This window comes from Bufo bufo, chromosome 1 (genome assembly GCF_905171765.1).
Source record: "Bufo bufo chromosome 1, aBufBuf1.1, whole genome shotgun sequence".
NCBI classification, from domain to species: domain Eukaryota; kingdom Metazoa; phylum Chordata; class Amphibia; order Anura; family Bufonidae; genus Bufo; species Bufo bufo.
The window spans coordinates 468,705,564-468,723,125 of NC_053389.1; the positions used below are offsets into that span (position 1 = coordinate 468,705,564).

General features: G+C 42.4%; 1 protein-coding gene across 2 annotated transcripts in view; it reads left to right on the plus strand.

Moving 5' to 3' along the window:
- The window catches only part of PLEKHG7 (pleckstrin homology and RhoGEF domain containing G7), a 92,795-nt gene that overhangs the window by 15,147 nt on the left and 60,086 nt on the right, over positions 1–17,562 (plus strand). For both annotated transcript variants that reach the window (XM_040408818.1, XM_040408824.1), the window contains exons 2-4: positions 5,312–5,770; positions 5,861–6,037; positions 7,981–8,003. In XM_040408818.1, coding sequence (XP_040264752.1) covers positions 5,336–5,770; positions 5,861–6,037; positions 7,981–8,003 — 635 coding nt within the window. In that variant the 5' untranslated portion in view covers positions 5,312–5,335. The remainder of the gene's footprint in view (positions 1–5,311; positions 5,771–5,860; positions 6,038–7,980; positions 8,004–17,562) is intronic.

A 17,562-nucleotide genomic window follows, 5' to 3' on the forward strand; every position in this document is an offset into this window, starting at 1 on the left:
ATGGTGCTTCAAACCATAAGTGTGTTAGGGTACTTTCACACTAGCGTTATTCTTTTCTGGTATTGAAATCCGGTAAAGGGGCTCAATACCGGAAAAAAACGCATCAGTTTTGTCCTAATGCATTCTGAATGGAAAGCAATCAGTTCAGTATGCATCAGGATGTCTTCCGTTCCGTCCCTTGTACGGTATTTTTTCCGACCAAAATTCCGGAACAATACCGCAATACTGCGGGAGCCGACATTAATTTCCATAGAGGTGTATTAATGCCGGATCCGGTACCAAGTGTTCCCGAAAATGCCACATCGCCAGATCCGGTTTTCCAGTCTGCGCATGCATCGGGCTTTTGATCTTTGAAAAAATGTAAGTATCGGATCCGTTATTCCAGATGATACCGGATGAGACGGATCCGGTATATCACCGGATCCGTCTAACGGATCCAGAAAAATAAGCAATCCTTTGTATACGGATTCTAATAACGCTAGTGTGAAAGTACTCTTATATAGCCGACTGATTAAATCATATTATCTATCTTATTATTTCTAATCTTATAAAGCTGAAGACTAAAACATGTGAATCTGTTTTAAATTAAAGTATGACGTCTCTAGACATAATACATAGCGTTCTCCTTTAATTACTGTATGTCCTGACATGGGATGCCACATGATTTTATTAGGCTGTATTAAATAGTCTTTAAATTCGATTCGAGAAAAATTGTAATAAACATATCCAATTTTTTTCTGCATTATTTTGGATGAAAGCTGCCTTTTTAATCAACTTTAGGCTAATGTATATGACCACTTATATCTTCTTCTGAAGAGGCGACTCTCTCTCTGATTGTCAGACAATTGTCCTCTATAGAAAAACAAAAGCTCATGATCCATTAAAAATTAGTTAAACTAACAAAAATGTCTGCATCCAATGTGTACAAGTAAGGGTAGGGTTTTAAAAAAATTTTTTGTTTGTTTTACCATAGTTTTTATTTGCCTATCCACAGAAAATGTATGCACAGGGCAGCAGCCTATATAGTTTATATATGCATGTCCATGCAGTAAGTATTTAGCTGCATCCCTTGACTCCCATTAAGGGCATAGATACGTAAACACATACAGTACATAGCCAAAGGGTGAAGATCTCAGTTTGGGTGCCACATTGAAACAGAAAGAGTGTTATATATGTCAATGAGTAAATCGAATTCAGCTGAAGACAAACATGTGAGCCTGTTTAAATATGACGTCTAGACATAATTCATTTTATTACAAATAAAGCCCTCCTTTGATTACTGTATGTCGGCTGACGTGGGATGCCACATGATTTTATTAGGCTATATTAAATAGTCTCTTTAGATTCCATTATATAATTGGCAAGCCCAGTCTGAACACAGAAAAATGAAATTATTCTTAAAAAAATAAAGAAAAAATTGTTGTTTGTTACCATATAGCGTATGCCAACACTTTTTGTAAAAAAGAAAGTATACAGGGAAGTATATGTTTTCTATGTTTATTAATGCAGAGAAAACAGGCATGCTGACACATACCAAATGAACAGGCGTTTGCTCGTTCGTTGGCTAATCGGAGGCAGTATTAGGCTACATTCACACGTCCGTGGTGTGTTGCGGACCCGCAAATTGCGGGTCCGCAACACAACAGCCCATCACCCCCATAGAAATGCCTATTCTTGTCCGCAAGCTGCGGACAAGAATAGGACTTGCTCTATCTTTTTGCAGAGCTGCAGACCCAAATCGGGGCCGCGCTCCGCAATTGCGGCTGCAGACAGCACACTGTGTGCTGTCCGCATCCATTCCGTCCCCATAGAGAATGAATGGGTCCGCACCCATTCCGCAAAATTGCGGAAAGGATGCAGACCCATTTTGCGGACGTGTGAATGGAGCCTTACACTGCCAGATCATCGGTAATGAGTGTTCATATGAACGCTTGTTAGCGATGGTCTTAGTCATTATCTGCCAGTGGAATGGGTCCTTAATACTTTAATTATTAAAGTGTAATAATAAAAATAGTTTTTTATGACAAAGATGATATAAGAGTAGTTGACTTGAGAAAATATGGAGTTTTTCAGATGACAATTTAAAAGGCATTTTCTATGAGAGTGTCGGCGATGTGCGGTACGCAAAATGTGGAACGCACATTGCCGGTGTCCATGTTTTGCGGATCCGCAACTTGCAGATCCGCAAAACACATACAGACGTGTGAATCGACCCTGAGAAGAAAATTTGTTTTATAAGCCTTTTTTTAATTTTTTTTATTTCAAAAGGAATCTTTCACATTGAACATGCACATGATAGGGCAGGAGGAACTGAGCTAAATTATACATAGTTTTGGGAAAATTCTGTAAAGCTTGAATTTTATTCAGATTCCTGCTTGAACTTAGGAGTCCAGCAAGTGGTCCTAATCAGTGAATGACAGTAACTGAGTAGCACCACCCACTGGACTCCTAAGCCTAAAATATACAGAGGTTTAAATGAATGAACTACAAGATATACAGAATCTTTTTCCAAAAACGATATACCGTATATCAATCTGCCCAGCTCCTCCTGCTCCATAACTTGCTGCTGGAAGATCAGACACCGTGTTCAACATGACAGGTTCTTTTTAAGCAAATGATATAAAAATGTTTCTTCCCATTTAGCATCTTGACTCCAATAAACAATCCGTATTTTCTACTAATCCAATTTGCCCCAGAAATTGTGGTGTAGTGTCCTACAGATTTTTGCATTAGCTATGTCAAACATTGTCTAAAAGTGTCCATACTAGTGATGAGCAAATCAGTTTTTCGCCGCACTAAAGACAAACCCGATTCGTTCATCATACTATCTGTAGTGTGACCAAGGGGACTGTCTATTAAAATATATTTTTTGCGATGAGACCAGAATAAAATTGTCGCCAGTCTCGCGAGACCATCTTAATCTGGCACATACGCTGTTACTGTGAGCGGCGGCACATGAGCGAATATACTTCATTTCGAATCTGAACAAGGGATTTGTGGCGGGTGCCACAATCATAAGGAATCTGGGTTCGGATTCGTAATTAAGTATGTTTGTGCATGTGCCGCTACTCATCGGCACTGGCTACTTGATCGGGACTGGCAGCCATCTTATTCTGGCCTCATCTCAAAGAATACATTTTAACATCCCTATACAGACAGTTCCTCAGCCACAGTACAGATAATATGACAAACGAATTGGGTTTGTCCATAGTGGGACAGACCGATTCGCTCATCACTAGTCCATACACATTAGACAGAAGTAGGTGGACGGTTAAACAGCAATTGAACACATGATCATCTGCTGAAGGATTGTTTCACAGACACGGCCACACACATTTAAGTTTATATTGGGCATTACATTTGATCATACTGGCCATACATGTTCAATAAAATCAGACGATGGATGAACAGTCTTTCTGGAAACTTTCTTTCCAAGAAAGATCTTTCTGCCGTGACCAATCTTTCTTTAGGGCTCATGCACACGACCGTATGGCTTTTTCAGTGTTTTTAGCGTTTTTAAAGGATCCGTTGGTCCGTTTTTTGTTTCCGTTGTGTTTCCGTTTTTCCGTTCCGTTTTTCCGTTCCGTTTTTCCGTATGGCATATACAGTATACTGTAATTACATAGAAAAAATTGGGCTGGGCATAAAATTTTCAATAGATGATTCCGCAAAAACGTGACGGATACGGAAGACATACGGATGCATTTCCGTATGTGTTCCGTATTTTTTATTGAGGACCCATTGACTTGAATGGAGCCAAGCACCGTGATTTGCGGACAATAATAGGACATGTTCTATCTTTTCACGGTACGGAAATACGGAAACGGAATGCACACGGAGACACTTCAGTTTTTTTTGCTGAACCATTGAAATGAATGGTTCCGTATAAGGACGATATACGGAACGCAAAAAACGGCCAGTATACTGAACCCAAAATAATGTTGTGTGCATGAGCCCTTAGGCTGGAGATCTTTCATCCGGCTATAAGATGAATCAGTTGGCTAAAAATAACGACCGCTTCTTGCTCTACATAAGGTTGTTTTGGTTGAAATCTTCTGTTTTCATCAACTTTGGACTAATGTGTATGGCCACCTGAAGATTGATGTCTGAAGTCCAAAGTATTATCTTGCAGATATAGCTAGACTGCTGTGTAATGCACATCTAGATACATCACTTCTGGGAACTCATATGAGATGTTAAAATGACTGCAAGCTATAGGCCAGGTGAGACAATTTCTCAGGAAAGATTACCGTACATGTACAAAGACTTGCTTGTTATACAATACTACAGTAATCAGTAGTAATACATACAATAGTCAGTAAGACATACAGTTGAGGCTACTTTCACACCAGCAATTTTGCTGGACCCGTCATGGATCAGCAAAAACTCTTCCACTCTGATTATACAACCTCCTGCATCCGTTACGAACGGATCCAGTTGTATTATCTTTAACATAGCCTAGACGGATCCGTCATGAACCTTAAAGGTCAATGGGGGACGGATCCGTTTTCCTTTGTGTGAGATAAAACGGATCTGTCCCCATTGACTTGCATTGGATCCGTTTTGCTCCGCACCACATCGCGGACAGAAAAACGCTGCTTGCAGCATTATTCTGTTAGAGATAGGGACGCAACAAAAAGGAACGGAATGCATTCTGGTGCATTTCGTTCCGTTCAGTTCAGTTTTGTCCCCATTGACAATTAGGGTCCATTCACATGTCCATATGTGTTTTGCGGATCCGCAAAACACGGACACTGGCAATGTGCGTTCCGCATTTTGCGGACCGCACATCGCTGGCACTCTCATAGAAAATTACTTTTCTTGTCCGCAATTGCGGACAAAAATAGGACATGTTCTATTTTTTTGCGGAATGGAAGTGCGGATCTGAAGGTGCGGATCCGCAAATGCAGATGCGGACAGCACATTCCAGCCCCATTGAAAATAAATGAATCCACACCGTTTTCCCCCACTATTGACATCCTATGACGGATGTCAATAGCGGAAATGGAAAGCGCAGATGTGAAAGTGGCCTTATATAAATATCAGAACACAGCTCCTCTTTTATATTGGTCTAATGTAATTACAGGTATGTTCTTTCTCATTTTGACAAAAACCGATTTGAAATCTAAAGAATATGCTTCATTTTGCTAACCAAAATAATCCAGTATTTTAGGTTATTGTGATTACTGTAATGTATATGATATTTGTGTCAGTGAGAAATTTGAGTGTTTGCACCATTTTGGTGATAGATTCAATTAAAAAGAGTGTGTTATCACATCAAGTTCATCTGTAATCATTTCCTCTCCTTTAGGAATATGATGGGAATGTAAGAAAAATGCTGGCACCCGTTCACATTTGTTTCCAAGACATGGATGAAGAAGAGATTTTGATTACAGAATACACAAATGAAGATAATGAAGTTGAAGTTTTTGACGTCGACTTATCTTCTCCTTCTGATTCACATACAAAGAGTGATGAACTAAGTCAAAATACTCTAAATGAGGAACCCCACACAAAAGAGGAGCAACTCATTACGGACACTGCATTCGAAAAAAGGCCCAAAAAGGCAAATATTCCTCCACTTATTTTAATGGAGATAGGAGATGGGAGCTACAGTACACCATTCCAATTCGATAGACAGGCACTTGGCAGGATATCCACCTCTCCGACACTGCGGAGGCTGAGGAAAAGTACTGTGGGAAACTTCACGCCATTACAGGATGTTTTTGATGTCTCCAAGTTTCCAGTTCACAAGGAGGAATGTGTCAGGGTAAGTTATTCAGAATATCCTTGTGAATATACAGAGCATCTCTATCACAGTCATGCCGATAAGGTTACAATGGTCGTGTCATCTCCTCAGGACAATGAATCTTGTGTGTCTCAAAACTTAGAAGACCATGTGAAGACCTGTGATCATTTAGACCCTGCTCTCCACACTAATTATACCGATGATGAAAAGTCTCCTGATCACAAATGCAATGGAGCAACCACAGCCGAAACAAAAGGAGGTCCTGAAATAACCAACTATTGTGCCCAGGTACAACATATCTCACTCTATTTTAGCTAAATTCATCTGAATGCAGCATCCAAAATCCAAGAGTTTCTCGAAAGTTAAATAAAAATGCAATAAATTATCAAATACAGCAGTGGAATTAATGGCCATTATTGGTTTATTGGTTATTGGTTTATTGGATCAAAACATATTTGAATTCAGATTTTAGACTGGTTTGGTGGAATATTTACTTAGGCTACATTCACAAAAAAATGGCTATGAAAAATGGACACACTGTCAGTTTTTAATGGGCATTTTTCAACCATTCTTGCATCCATTTTCTACCCTTCTGGCTGTTTTTAATGGATGATGTTCATAGTTTTTTTTTATTTATTTAAATCCCAACCCCTGCAATATACATAATGTCCCCCATAGTGTCCCCCAGCATTAATAATGTACCCCATAGTGGCCCGCAGCAGTAATATTGTGCAGGGTTTTTTATGGTGAAAAAAAAAATGACTTCATCCACTTGCACTTTCCTTCAGCATCAAGAGAGGAGTGACTGCCTCTGTGTGTGCAAGTGGATGAGGTGAGTCATTTTTCATTTTATTTTAACCCCTAAAAGGCCATTTTACACTAGAGTACCCGTTTTTAACAGTTTTTTTAGGGGGGTGCACTCCTGTCTGACGGCCCTTAAAAATGGTCTCGCTGATTTCAATGGGGTCCTCCTGGACGTTTTTTTTGATAGCCACTATTCATTGGCCGTTAAATAAACAGCCATGTGAATAACCCCATTGAGTTCAATTTGTTCTAAAGATGGCCGTGTGAATGTAGCCTAATATAGAATGTGACAAGGGTAGAAATAGATGATCATTCATATTTTTATACTGAAAACAATAGGATAATAAATGTAAAACACAGGATCGATTAGTTGTCATTAGCCACATCAGCTTTTTACATCCATCAGCCCACTGCATTCAAGGATAGCAGCTTGAAAGACATTAGTATTTTTATATAAAAGTTAATGGAGCTGATAAAGCTGTGTTCACACTTCCATCAGTGGCTCTGTTAGGAGCCTTCATTGGCGGTCTGGCAAGATTTGATAGGAAGAGCTGCTATGCATGCAGAGCTATGGTCTCCTGTGAATATGACGGAGCCATTGTTATCGAATAGAGTCTGTTGGGCACTGGTGGTATCTGTCATACCATGGCTCTGTCATTGAGCGTGATTTCCATTATAAATGTGTGAACAGAACACAACAGATTTTTCGGATCTGTTTTTTCAGTTATTATCTGTCATTGATACAAATAAAATATTTGGATGACTAGCTGTAGTACCATATGTGCAGTTCAAATGTCCATATATGAGATGTCACACCTGGACTCTCCACTGCCGTACATGCAAAGAAGACACAATTTGTACACACAACTATATATCCCAATGACTGGCATTTGCAAAGGTTTATATATTATCTACAGGTCCGGTTATGTGTTATTTCCCATGTTGTGATATATGAAAAGTCAATTAATAAATGAGTGCAGAACAGCATGTCTCTAAATAAATGGGTCACCGTGTCTGTAGGTAGACAAAAGAATGAGACCGCATACTGCTCAGTAATTCTGGCACCATTCTACTTTCTTATTAACTGCCAGTTCTGTTTCTGTTCTTGGCCAGACAGCAGAAAACCATGACAGCTTCAAAACCTGGCAACATAGTCATGTCATAGTGATTCATTGTCAAACTAAACCCAAGCCCTTCCACAAACAAGACTGGTATAGAGATGTCAACTGAACGAGTAATGAATAGGGATACATAAACTTCTACTAATGGTCCACTTGGTCAATATTCGGCAGAGGAGCACATCTCCCTTGCATCTCCTCCAACACTATTTTCCTTCTCAAGTTCTGATGCATTAAAGAATTGCCAGATATTTCTGTAGCAAAAAGTCAGACATGACTAAGTTTTTTTATGTTTGCTTTGTCTTTCAGGTGAAGGCGTTCCACCAATCACAGTAAGTGAGAAAACATTATTTTGCTTAGTGAGGCATGTCAATGAATATGTGAAATGAGATTCTGTTGTCAAGCTGCATTTTTTCTCTTTGCTGTATGTTAGAAAATGATGTTGCAATCGTGGCTTGTGCAGGATAGAAAGCAAAATGAATTGATGTAATCCTACTGCTTATCTATCACCTGCATATTCCACAGTGCTGTAAAAAGCTACTCATCAATGGGGCTCACAATCCCATTTGAGCCAAATTCCTAGGAAGCTTTTCAAGTTGTCTATGGAGCACAGGCAAAGCTTGTTTTGGACAAACTGTGGCTCTGGAAAAAAAAAAAATGGGGCTCTAAATGCTTCAATGTTTGTACCAACAAGTGTGGACCCACTGTGCCAGCCAACCAGTTTCACTGTGGGATAACTCTAAGGGCATTATCCTGGCAGTCCCCCGATATTCAACATTTAACACCTGTACAGGGATCTGGACTTCGCTGTGAGGGAGCCACCAGGCTGCTACCTCCTAAGATAGTACCAGTGTCCTTAAATACCCAGAGACAGCCAACCATTGGCTGGGAAAGCATTTGGCCCTTTAATTGTCAGAGAAAGTGCTCATTTCCTATAGCACAAGTCAGGAGGCCTAACAGAAATCTGCAGGAACTAACAAGGACATCTGTAGGCTGGAGCACCGCCGTCAGGAGAGCAAGATAGCAGCAGGGCAGCGACGCCATAAAGTCTGTAACGCAGCGTCCGTGTCTGCAGGGAAGAACGGAGCAGCAACGGGCCTGGACAGCCAGTGTAATGTACTAGCAATAATACCACTATACAAGGCCCAATCAATATTGCCACACAATGACTGTTATACTATTGTGCCCCAGAATTAATTGTGCACTAAACAGAAAGAGTGCCCCCTTTGTGTCCCATAAAGTACCTCACACAGTAATAGTGATCTTCTCAGTGGCCACAAACAGTAATAGTGCCGTTTATGCCTTATAAAGTAATAGTGCTCCTGTTAGTGTGACACAACATAAATAAACCCCTTTTGTGTCCCCACATAGTAATTATGCCCACAATTGTACCCACTTCAAAGTAATAATACCCCCTTTATGCCACCTAGTCATAACTTATTTAATGCCTCCACATAATGAAAATGCCCACCTTTGTGCCTCCAAATAAAGGCTAATACCTCTCTCAATAGGAAAATTGTGCTCCCTCTAACAGTTTGACTCCTTATAGCAAAATAGTGTCAATTAATGTCAAAATATTGCCCCCTAATAGAAAACAGTGCACCCTAATAGTAAAATACTGCCCCCTTATAGAAAATTAGACCTGTGAATTGAAATATAGTACTCCCAAATAGGAAATGAAAAGCTCCAGATGCCTGCGTGGGCCCCCTGTGGGATTGAGATGCCTCTCTAATGCCAACTCTGAGTGTGACAAAAAAAACAGAGGGATGTGGATAAAACCAATGCAGACATCCAAACTTCATGCAGTTGTTGTCCCTGGTCAATTCCATACCTATGACTTCAGTGCTGCAAAGACACTAATCCTATAGCTGGCGTACACTTAGGCAGTCTAGACATGGCCAAATTTATCACAGTGGCCCAGGCTGGATGATATATTGGGCGCATGGCTAGACACTTTTCTCTATATACCACCTATTGGTTGGCTTACTTTGCAACAGAATTTTGCACCAGAATCATAGCACAACTTTGGCGCAAACTCTCATATCACAGGCTACGTCTCTTTCCCGTGAAGTCACTCCCTATTTCCCTTAAGCCATTTCACCTTGGAGAGAAAGTTGCAGAGGATTTTTCTAACACTAGATACTCCAAATTGTGCCAAATTTTGGCACAATTAATGGCATGGTCTAGGTGTACTCATATTAGTAAATGTGGTCCACTTTGCTCTCCCTATAGTAAAAAGACATTATAATTCTCCTACTGGCATTTTCAGGACTTGAACAGTTAATGTAGTTGGAACCAATGTGTTGTTGGTTACATTTGCTGTGTGGATTGTATCGGTGATAATAAACAGGCAATGCACACACCGCCGTTTAATAGTGGTATAAATAAGCACTGCAAATAATATATCTCCCGTGAATCAAACAGCTTGTATTTGTTGCTGACCTGTTGCCAGATGGTTAAAATACTGAGCTGCCTAAATGTGAAGCACAGTACACACAATAGATACATGTTAAAGGGGTTGTCCAGGTTCAGAGCTGAACCTGAACATACCCCCGTTTTCACTCAGGCAGCCCCCCTAATAGGGCTCTCCTTTGCCCTGCGCTGAATCGCTTTTTTAAGAGATCTGGTGATGTACCGGGCTCTCCATAGGGACTGCTAGGCGGAGGCCTCTACCCAGCAGTGAACCCCGTGACGTTACCGGCACAAATGGGCGGGCTCTAGCGCTATCCTAGCCTGCAAAACGGCTAGGACAGTACTAAAGCCTGCCCATCAATGCCGGTGACTAGTAGTGTTAAAAACATAAACGTGCTTGAGACCACCATGATTTTCCTTTACCTAGATCAGTGATGGCAAACGTTTTAGAGACCGAGTGCCCAAACTGCAACCCAAAACCCATTTTTTTTAATCGCAAAGTGCCAACACAGCAATTTAACCTGAATACTAAAAAATACTGGCCAAGTTAAACTGTGGAAGTATGGCCAGGGGCGTAGCTATAGGCTCATGGGCCCTGGTGCAAGAGTTCAGCTTGGGCCCCCCCTCTTCACTCAGTGCGGGTGCACCTAGCTTTTCTGCTGACCAAGGCAAATATTGAAATGCCCCCTCCCCCTTACCTCCAGTCCTACTGTTAAAAGGGTTGTCCTCTTCTTACTACTGATGACCTATCCTCAGGATAGGTCATCAATATCAGATCAGTCGGGGTCCTCCGGCACCCCCGACGATCATCTATTTAAAGAGACGGCAGCGCTCATATAAGAGCTGCTTTCTCTGTTCTGTTCACCTGCTCACTGTAGCATTTGCAGTGATGAGCAGGTAAACAGGGCAGAGAAGGCGGCACTCATACAAAAAAAAAGCAGACAAACCCATTAAAGACATACTTGGAAAAAATTACATACAGCGCTACAGAACATACAGGGTAATACAGCACCACATATGTACCTCTTACATCCAGTGACTTTTCTTCTCTGATGTAGATATTCTCTTTCCTCTTCTTCTCCTGTCAGACCAGACCGCCATGATGACTTCTTTCAGCCGTGCCTCGTCTCTGCAGAGTTTAACAAACAGACATCTTACTTTCCTACTTTTCCATCCTCCTCCTCACCTTCTCAACACCCCATAACACCCCATCCTGCCACCCCCAATACTGTGTCCACTGTGCTCCCCAATACTTTCCTGCAGAAAGTCCACCTCAAAATACTGGTACCACGTCAGTACAAAAACACCCCCTTATATTGTGCACTAGTAAAAAAGAATCCCCCCTTCCTTTTAGATCAGACCCCCATATAAAACCCTAAATGAGATGCCCCCATCTCAGACCAAACCCCCTATAGACCTCTATGTCAGACCCCATATAAGACCCCAGTTTTAGACCTCAGATCAGACCCCCATTAGACCTCCATGTAAGACCCCGACCCAATATCAGACCTCAGATAAGACCCCCATTAGGCCTCCAAACACCCATATAAGACCTCCAGACCCCCATTAGACCTCCAGACCCCCATATCAGACATCCAGACCCCCATTAGACTTCCAGACTCCGACTAGACCTCCAGACCCCCATATCTGACCCCCATTAGACCTCCAGACCCTCAATCAGACCTCCAGACCCCCAATCAGACCCCCATTAGAGCTCTAGACCCTAAATCAGACCACCATTAGACCTCCATATTCTCACTGTCCCTCAGGTGACTGGTTAATGACCACTTCCATTTTCTCAGCTGTTGCTCAGTGGTCATCACTTCTACCCTTTATAGTCGGACCCCACCCTTCTGACTATAGCTTAATTTGGGTTTGGCTGAGCTGGTGTGAGGTCGCCACTGGTGTTCCTGTTTGTCAATCTCTACAGAAGTTAAATGTCGCATTTGTTTGTGTTTGTTATTTTCCCTGTTGTTGTATATGGGCCTGAGACAGAGACTTCTATTCGTCCATCTGGGGAGGAATGGGTTGTCTCTGGTCCTAACCTGATTCCAGGGCCTTATAGGGAAATCAGGGCCTAGGTTTCCTGCATATGAATATTCCTACCTTCAAGGTCTTTTCATATTGATAGGTAGTCAGGGCCCGCATTAGAGTTGTCTAGGAGGGGACCTGTTCCTTCCCTTCCCAGTTACTGTTCCCCTTCCCTCCTGTGTTCAGTGTGGAGTTCCCCCCCCACACACACTGATTGTGACACAGACCCCCAGTCAGACCTCTCCAGACCCCCCAGTCAGACCTCTCCAGACCCCCCAGTCAGACCTCCAGACCCCCCTGTCAGACCTCCAGACTCCCCAGTCAGACCTCCCGAACCCCTAGTCAGACTTTTAGACCCCCCATTAGACCACTTCAGACCCCCAGTCAGTCCTCCAGACCCCCCAGTCAGACCTCCAGACCCCCCCATTAGAATACTTTAGACGCCCAGTCAGACCTTCAGACCCCCCAGTCAGACCTCCAGATCCCCCATAGACCACTCCAGACCCCCATTATAACTCTCCAGACCCCCAGTGAGACCTCTCCAGACCCCCCATTATACCTCCATATCAGACCTCAGATCAGACTGTAAAATAATAAAGTAACTTACATCTCCTGCCGCCACTCTCCTTGTCCTGGCTGCCTTCTCTTCTCAGGACCCGCTCTGAAGTCACCTGACCTCCTGCAGCGTCAGGTCAGAGTGTACGTCCTGACGCTGTAGGCAGCCAGGACACAGCGGCGCCAGTCCTAAGAAGAGCGAGCAGGAGGAGGGGTAAGTACTGTACAGCGCTCACAGCGCTTCTGTCCCCCTCCTCCTGCAGACTAATGAGCACTTCCATTATGATAAGTACAGTTGGGCCCCCCTGGCTTAGGGGCCCGGTCGCAACCGCGACCGCTGCGACCCCTATAGTTACGCCAGTGAGCGTGGCTTAACACAGGCCCCATTTAAAGAAATGCCCCCAATCGGCACCCCTTAGTATTAAAATGTCCTATTAGTGGCCCCCAGTATTAATAATGCCCCAGTATTGGCCCCAGTATATATAAGGTCCCCATTTGTGGCCTTCAGTATTAATAATGCCCCATAAGTGGCCCCCAGTATTAATAAGGCCCCCATTAGTGGCCCCAGTATAAATAAGGTTCCCATTAGTGTCCCCCAGTATTAATAATGCTCCATTAGTGGCCCCAGTATTAATAAGGCCCCCATTAGTGGCCCCCTGTATTAATAAGGCCCCAATTAAAATGAATGCCTCCTTGTATTTTTCCTCCATTAGTGGCTCCCACTATTAATAATGCCCCTATTAGAGGTCACAATATTATTAATGTCCCCTTCCCCACTCTTCTTGTGCAAAAAAAAATAAAAAATAAAACCTCATCGATTTGATTGTGCTGCTCACCAGATGCTCCAGCGTGATGACCTTTCGTAGGTCCTGCTGCTTCCAGTCAGTGATGTGAAACGTCATCATGCTGGAGTGAAGGTTTTGTCCTGCGCATCCAGTGAGCAGCGAGCAGCTAGGTCACTGGTAGCCTTTATGTTGACTGTTGTAATCCCTCACATCTTGAGATGCCTATGGAAATCTTATAGATCATATAGATTTTTTTTCCCGAGAGACGACGTTAGTTCTTGTTCCCACACTGTGGCATAAGTGGGGGAAGTTTCACTTCTTAATTTTTTACAGTTGGTACCATGAAGAGAAGTCATCAGCTTCTTAGGTGGTTTCCTATGGAGAAAAATTTTCTTCACCCGCATGACTGAATGTTAAGTCGGGTCCAGTTTAAGCACTTCCAGTTAGCAATGTTTCAGACTTTGGTAGGATAGAAAGGGTAGACTCCTGGATGGTATTTAATTTCATGAAAAGTGGATACTGCGCCATCTCGTTGCTTCTTTGGGAAGGGCTGGATGATCAAAAAGACATTCAATCTGGTACAGTTCTAAATCTATTACGGACATCACAGGCAAGGGGGCAAACTGAAGAGATAAGTGTTTCCAAGCAAAGCGCCAAGACTGAATAGATGCTTTTGTCTGCATATGGTTTGAGAGATAAAGATTTACACAAGCTTAGTAGAGCCATAGAAGAAAGATCAAAAGGAGACAAATTGCTGTCTCCTCCACTGGCTGGTACAGTTTAGAGAATGAGGAATCAAAGCATGATGGCAGGTACGAATGTCTACAAATCCAATTCCTCCAGCTTTTTGTTAGGAAGGACTAAAATGTTAAAGCCTATTCTAGGTTTAGAGCCACCCAATATATATTTAGGAAATGTATGTTTCACAAAGAAGAAGTCGGGGAGTATTTGTGCCAGTAGTGGCTCAAATACTCAGACATAATTACTGTGCTGCCATAGATCAGGAGAGGTTTCTGGACCAATTTCTGGACAGATTTCTGGACCAATTTCCCTATCGAAGCTTGAAGGCAAGAAATACCTAGGCCATTCAATTTCCTAGCATTTGTCTCAAAGTTCGACAGTATGTCAAACTGTTCAGTGATATTAGCAAGGCATGCGAGAGTTGTGTGTATGATGAGAAGATCATCCGGAAAGGTATGTCCTACCATTCTCACACCCTCTATAGCTAGCTCCTGTCTCTGTTTCTGCATTAAGGCATCTACTGTCAATATAAATAAAAGCAGTAAGAGGGGGCATGCCTATCTCATTCTGTCTTTTATTTGGAAAGGCTAGGACATGAGACTATTAACCTTTTCTCTGGTGCTTGCTAAAGAGTAGAAAGAGAGCACTTGATGAACAAATGCAGGTGGGAACCCAAAACAGAGCAGGTGTCAAATGGTCTAATGATTTTTCAGTATCTATAAATAATTGGACCATCAGTTGTTTTTTTTAAACAGATGAGGTGACGGGTATGGGTGGTATTGTGTTTATGCTATCGATCCTCCAGCCTGTGTCTTGGCCAAAAGTTTAGCAAATGGCTGAACATCAGCATCCAGCAAAGGAATTGGGCGATAGCTGTCACACTGGATCCTTGCCTTTCTTAGGAATTATAGAAATGTGAGCTTCTAGTGCTTTGAAGGAAAATAATGTTAGTGTTCATTTAAAAAATTGCACACCCTCAGGAAGAAGGGAAGCAAGGAATTACTGAACTGTTTAAAATAGCATGCAGGCAGTCTATCTGGTCCTGAAAATTTATTGTATGGTGTATCAGAGAGTGCTATAGTAAGTTCCTTCATAGTGAATGAGGCCTAGGCGACATCTTTTGCATGTTGGTAACAGAAGGAAGAGAAAGTGATTGTAAAAATGAATTAGGGCCCTAATACACCTATAGATTCTGCAGGATTACATGGCACCATCTGCTGCCGACAAATGAGGCAGCAGATTGAAAGACTCCAATTACTCGATGAACAAGCATTTTGCTCGTTCATCAGGTAAATGGCAGCAGTGTTAGACAGCTAGATCATCCCAAACAAGCTTTCATGCGAATGCTTGTTGGCGATGATCTTAGCAATTATCTGCAGGTGGAAAAGGGCCTTAATTAGTGCTCACCTATCTGAAAGCTCCTTTGAAGTTCCTCCCAGCCTCAAGTCGTACAGGGGTCGATAGCATGAGCAGAATTCAATGGCTGTAGCCTATAGATATCATCCAATAGCACGGATGCTGAGGAACACATTTTTGAGACGAAGCTCTGTAAGCATTTCCTTTTGGCGAGATATGCCATAGGTTTGCTGCCTTCATTACCAGTCATGTAATATTTATTAGAGGCTGAAACATAGGCTTTGGTTGTTTGCAAGTTGAGATACCCATCTAAATAAAGAAGCTAATTTCCTCTAAGGGTGGATTTAGACGGGCCGAGGAGCAGCAGATTGAAGGGAAGGATGGATTCCTTCAAAAAGTCGGCTGCTCGTTCAGTGGGGGTGAAGCTCTGCATTTACATCACCTCCACAGTATGAGAATGAGTGATCGCAATTGCCATTGCTCGTTCTCATATAGCTGCATTGTTTCTAGGCAGCAGATCGCTGTTTAGACAGCATGATCTGCTGCCCAGAAATGATAACAACTGTTTCACCTGATGTTTTGCTTTCATCGGATGATCGGCTGTACCTTTAGACGGGCAGATTGTCGGGAACAAGCATTTGCAGGAACATTTGCAACGGGTGCTTCCCCCTAGGGCCCTCTATATAATGTTTCCCAGGTATGGGAAATGCTGAGTGGTATAGTGCGGCCTATCTGTGTCACGGTGCTCCTACCTGGATACCGCTGGACCCCAGGCTTTGGCTCCGAAGCAATAAATAGGGGGAATAATCAAGGGATTTGAAAGAAAGATTGAGTCCAGACCTTGTAGGTAGTTGAACAGCAGCTTTACTTGAATAAACGTTCATGAGAAACAGTCTTCAAGCTTTGTCTTGGTTCCAGCAGGCTTTAGCATTAAACTGGCAGGCAAACTCCACTCTGCTATATCTTTCTCTCACTTCGCTGTACTGACAGACCTGCTGTATAACTCACTTTCTTCAGTATGCTGCACTTCTTCTCTCTGTAGTCTGTCTTATGGTTATGCCAGGGAACTTTCCTCCTGGCTCCGGAGGCTTCAAGCTTTGGCCTCCATGGCCAGCAGAGCTTAAGGTGCTATGGCTGCAGTGGGCACATCCAGCAGAGACGTGCCCCTGCACACCCTTTCCTTAGCAGAGGGAAGCAAGACTAACTGGAACTTCTGCCCCACCCTTCCTGCAGGAAGTAGGACTCGCCCACTTCTCACCAGAGGGGGGTTAGAATGGAATGGTAAGTTCCATTCTATCTAAGCTCTGCCATGTTTGCTTCCACCTGCTGGTGAACCAGGCACATTACATTTGAACATTTACATAACAACATTATTAGGAATGCACAGTGTGGAAATAAATGCATAAGATGACATGAGGTTAGACCAATAAAGACAGTAGCAAGGTGCAGAAGTGGTAACACTACTCTGGGGTGTTACATTCCCCCTTACTTAAAACAAAGCAATCCTAGGCTTTTGCTTAGGTTGTGCTCTAAGATACCCAAGGAAGGTTAAAGTGTTGCATAAGACTCTTTACTATTATGACATACATATACTAACATAGAGACGGCTACCACTAGGTTCCTGCCCATATGATAACACCAATAGAAAATGACTCACAAAGAATGTGAGTGCACGTGCTAAGCCTGCACGTAGGGTAGAACACCAAAAAAGAAAACGAGGCTAGCACAAATAGTAATGAATGTAAACTTTATTGTAGTCTCAACACGAGACAGAATATATTAAAATACACATAAAAAACAACAATACAATGGTAGGTAAAGAGCACTCAGAATAATGGTACACCACTGGATAACTAAACATATCAAAGCTAGAAAGATGATATAAATATCATAAAATGTATATATGGCCCAAACCAGATTTTGGGCCATATACACATTTTATGATATTTATATCATCTTTCTAGCTTTGATACGTTCAGTTATCCAGTGGTGTACCATTATTCTGAGTGCT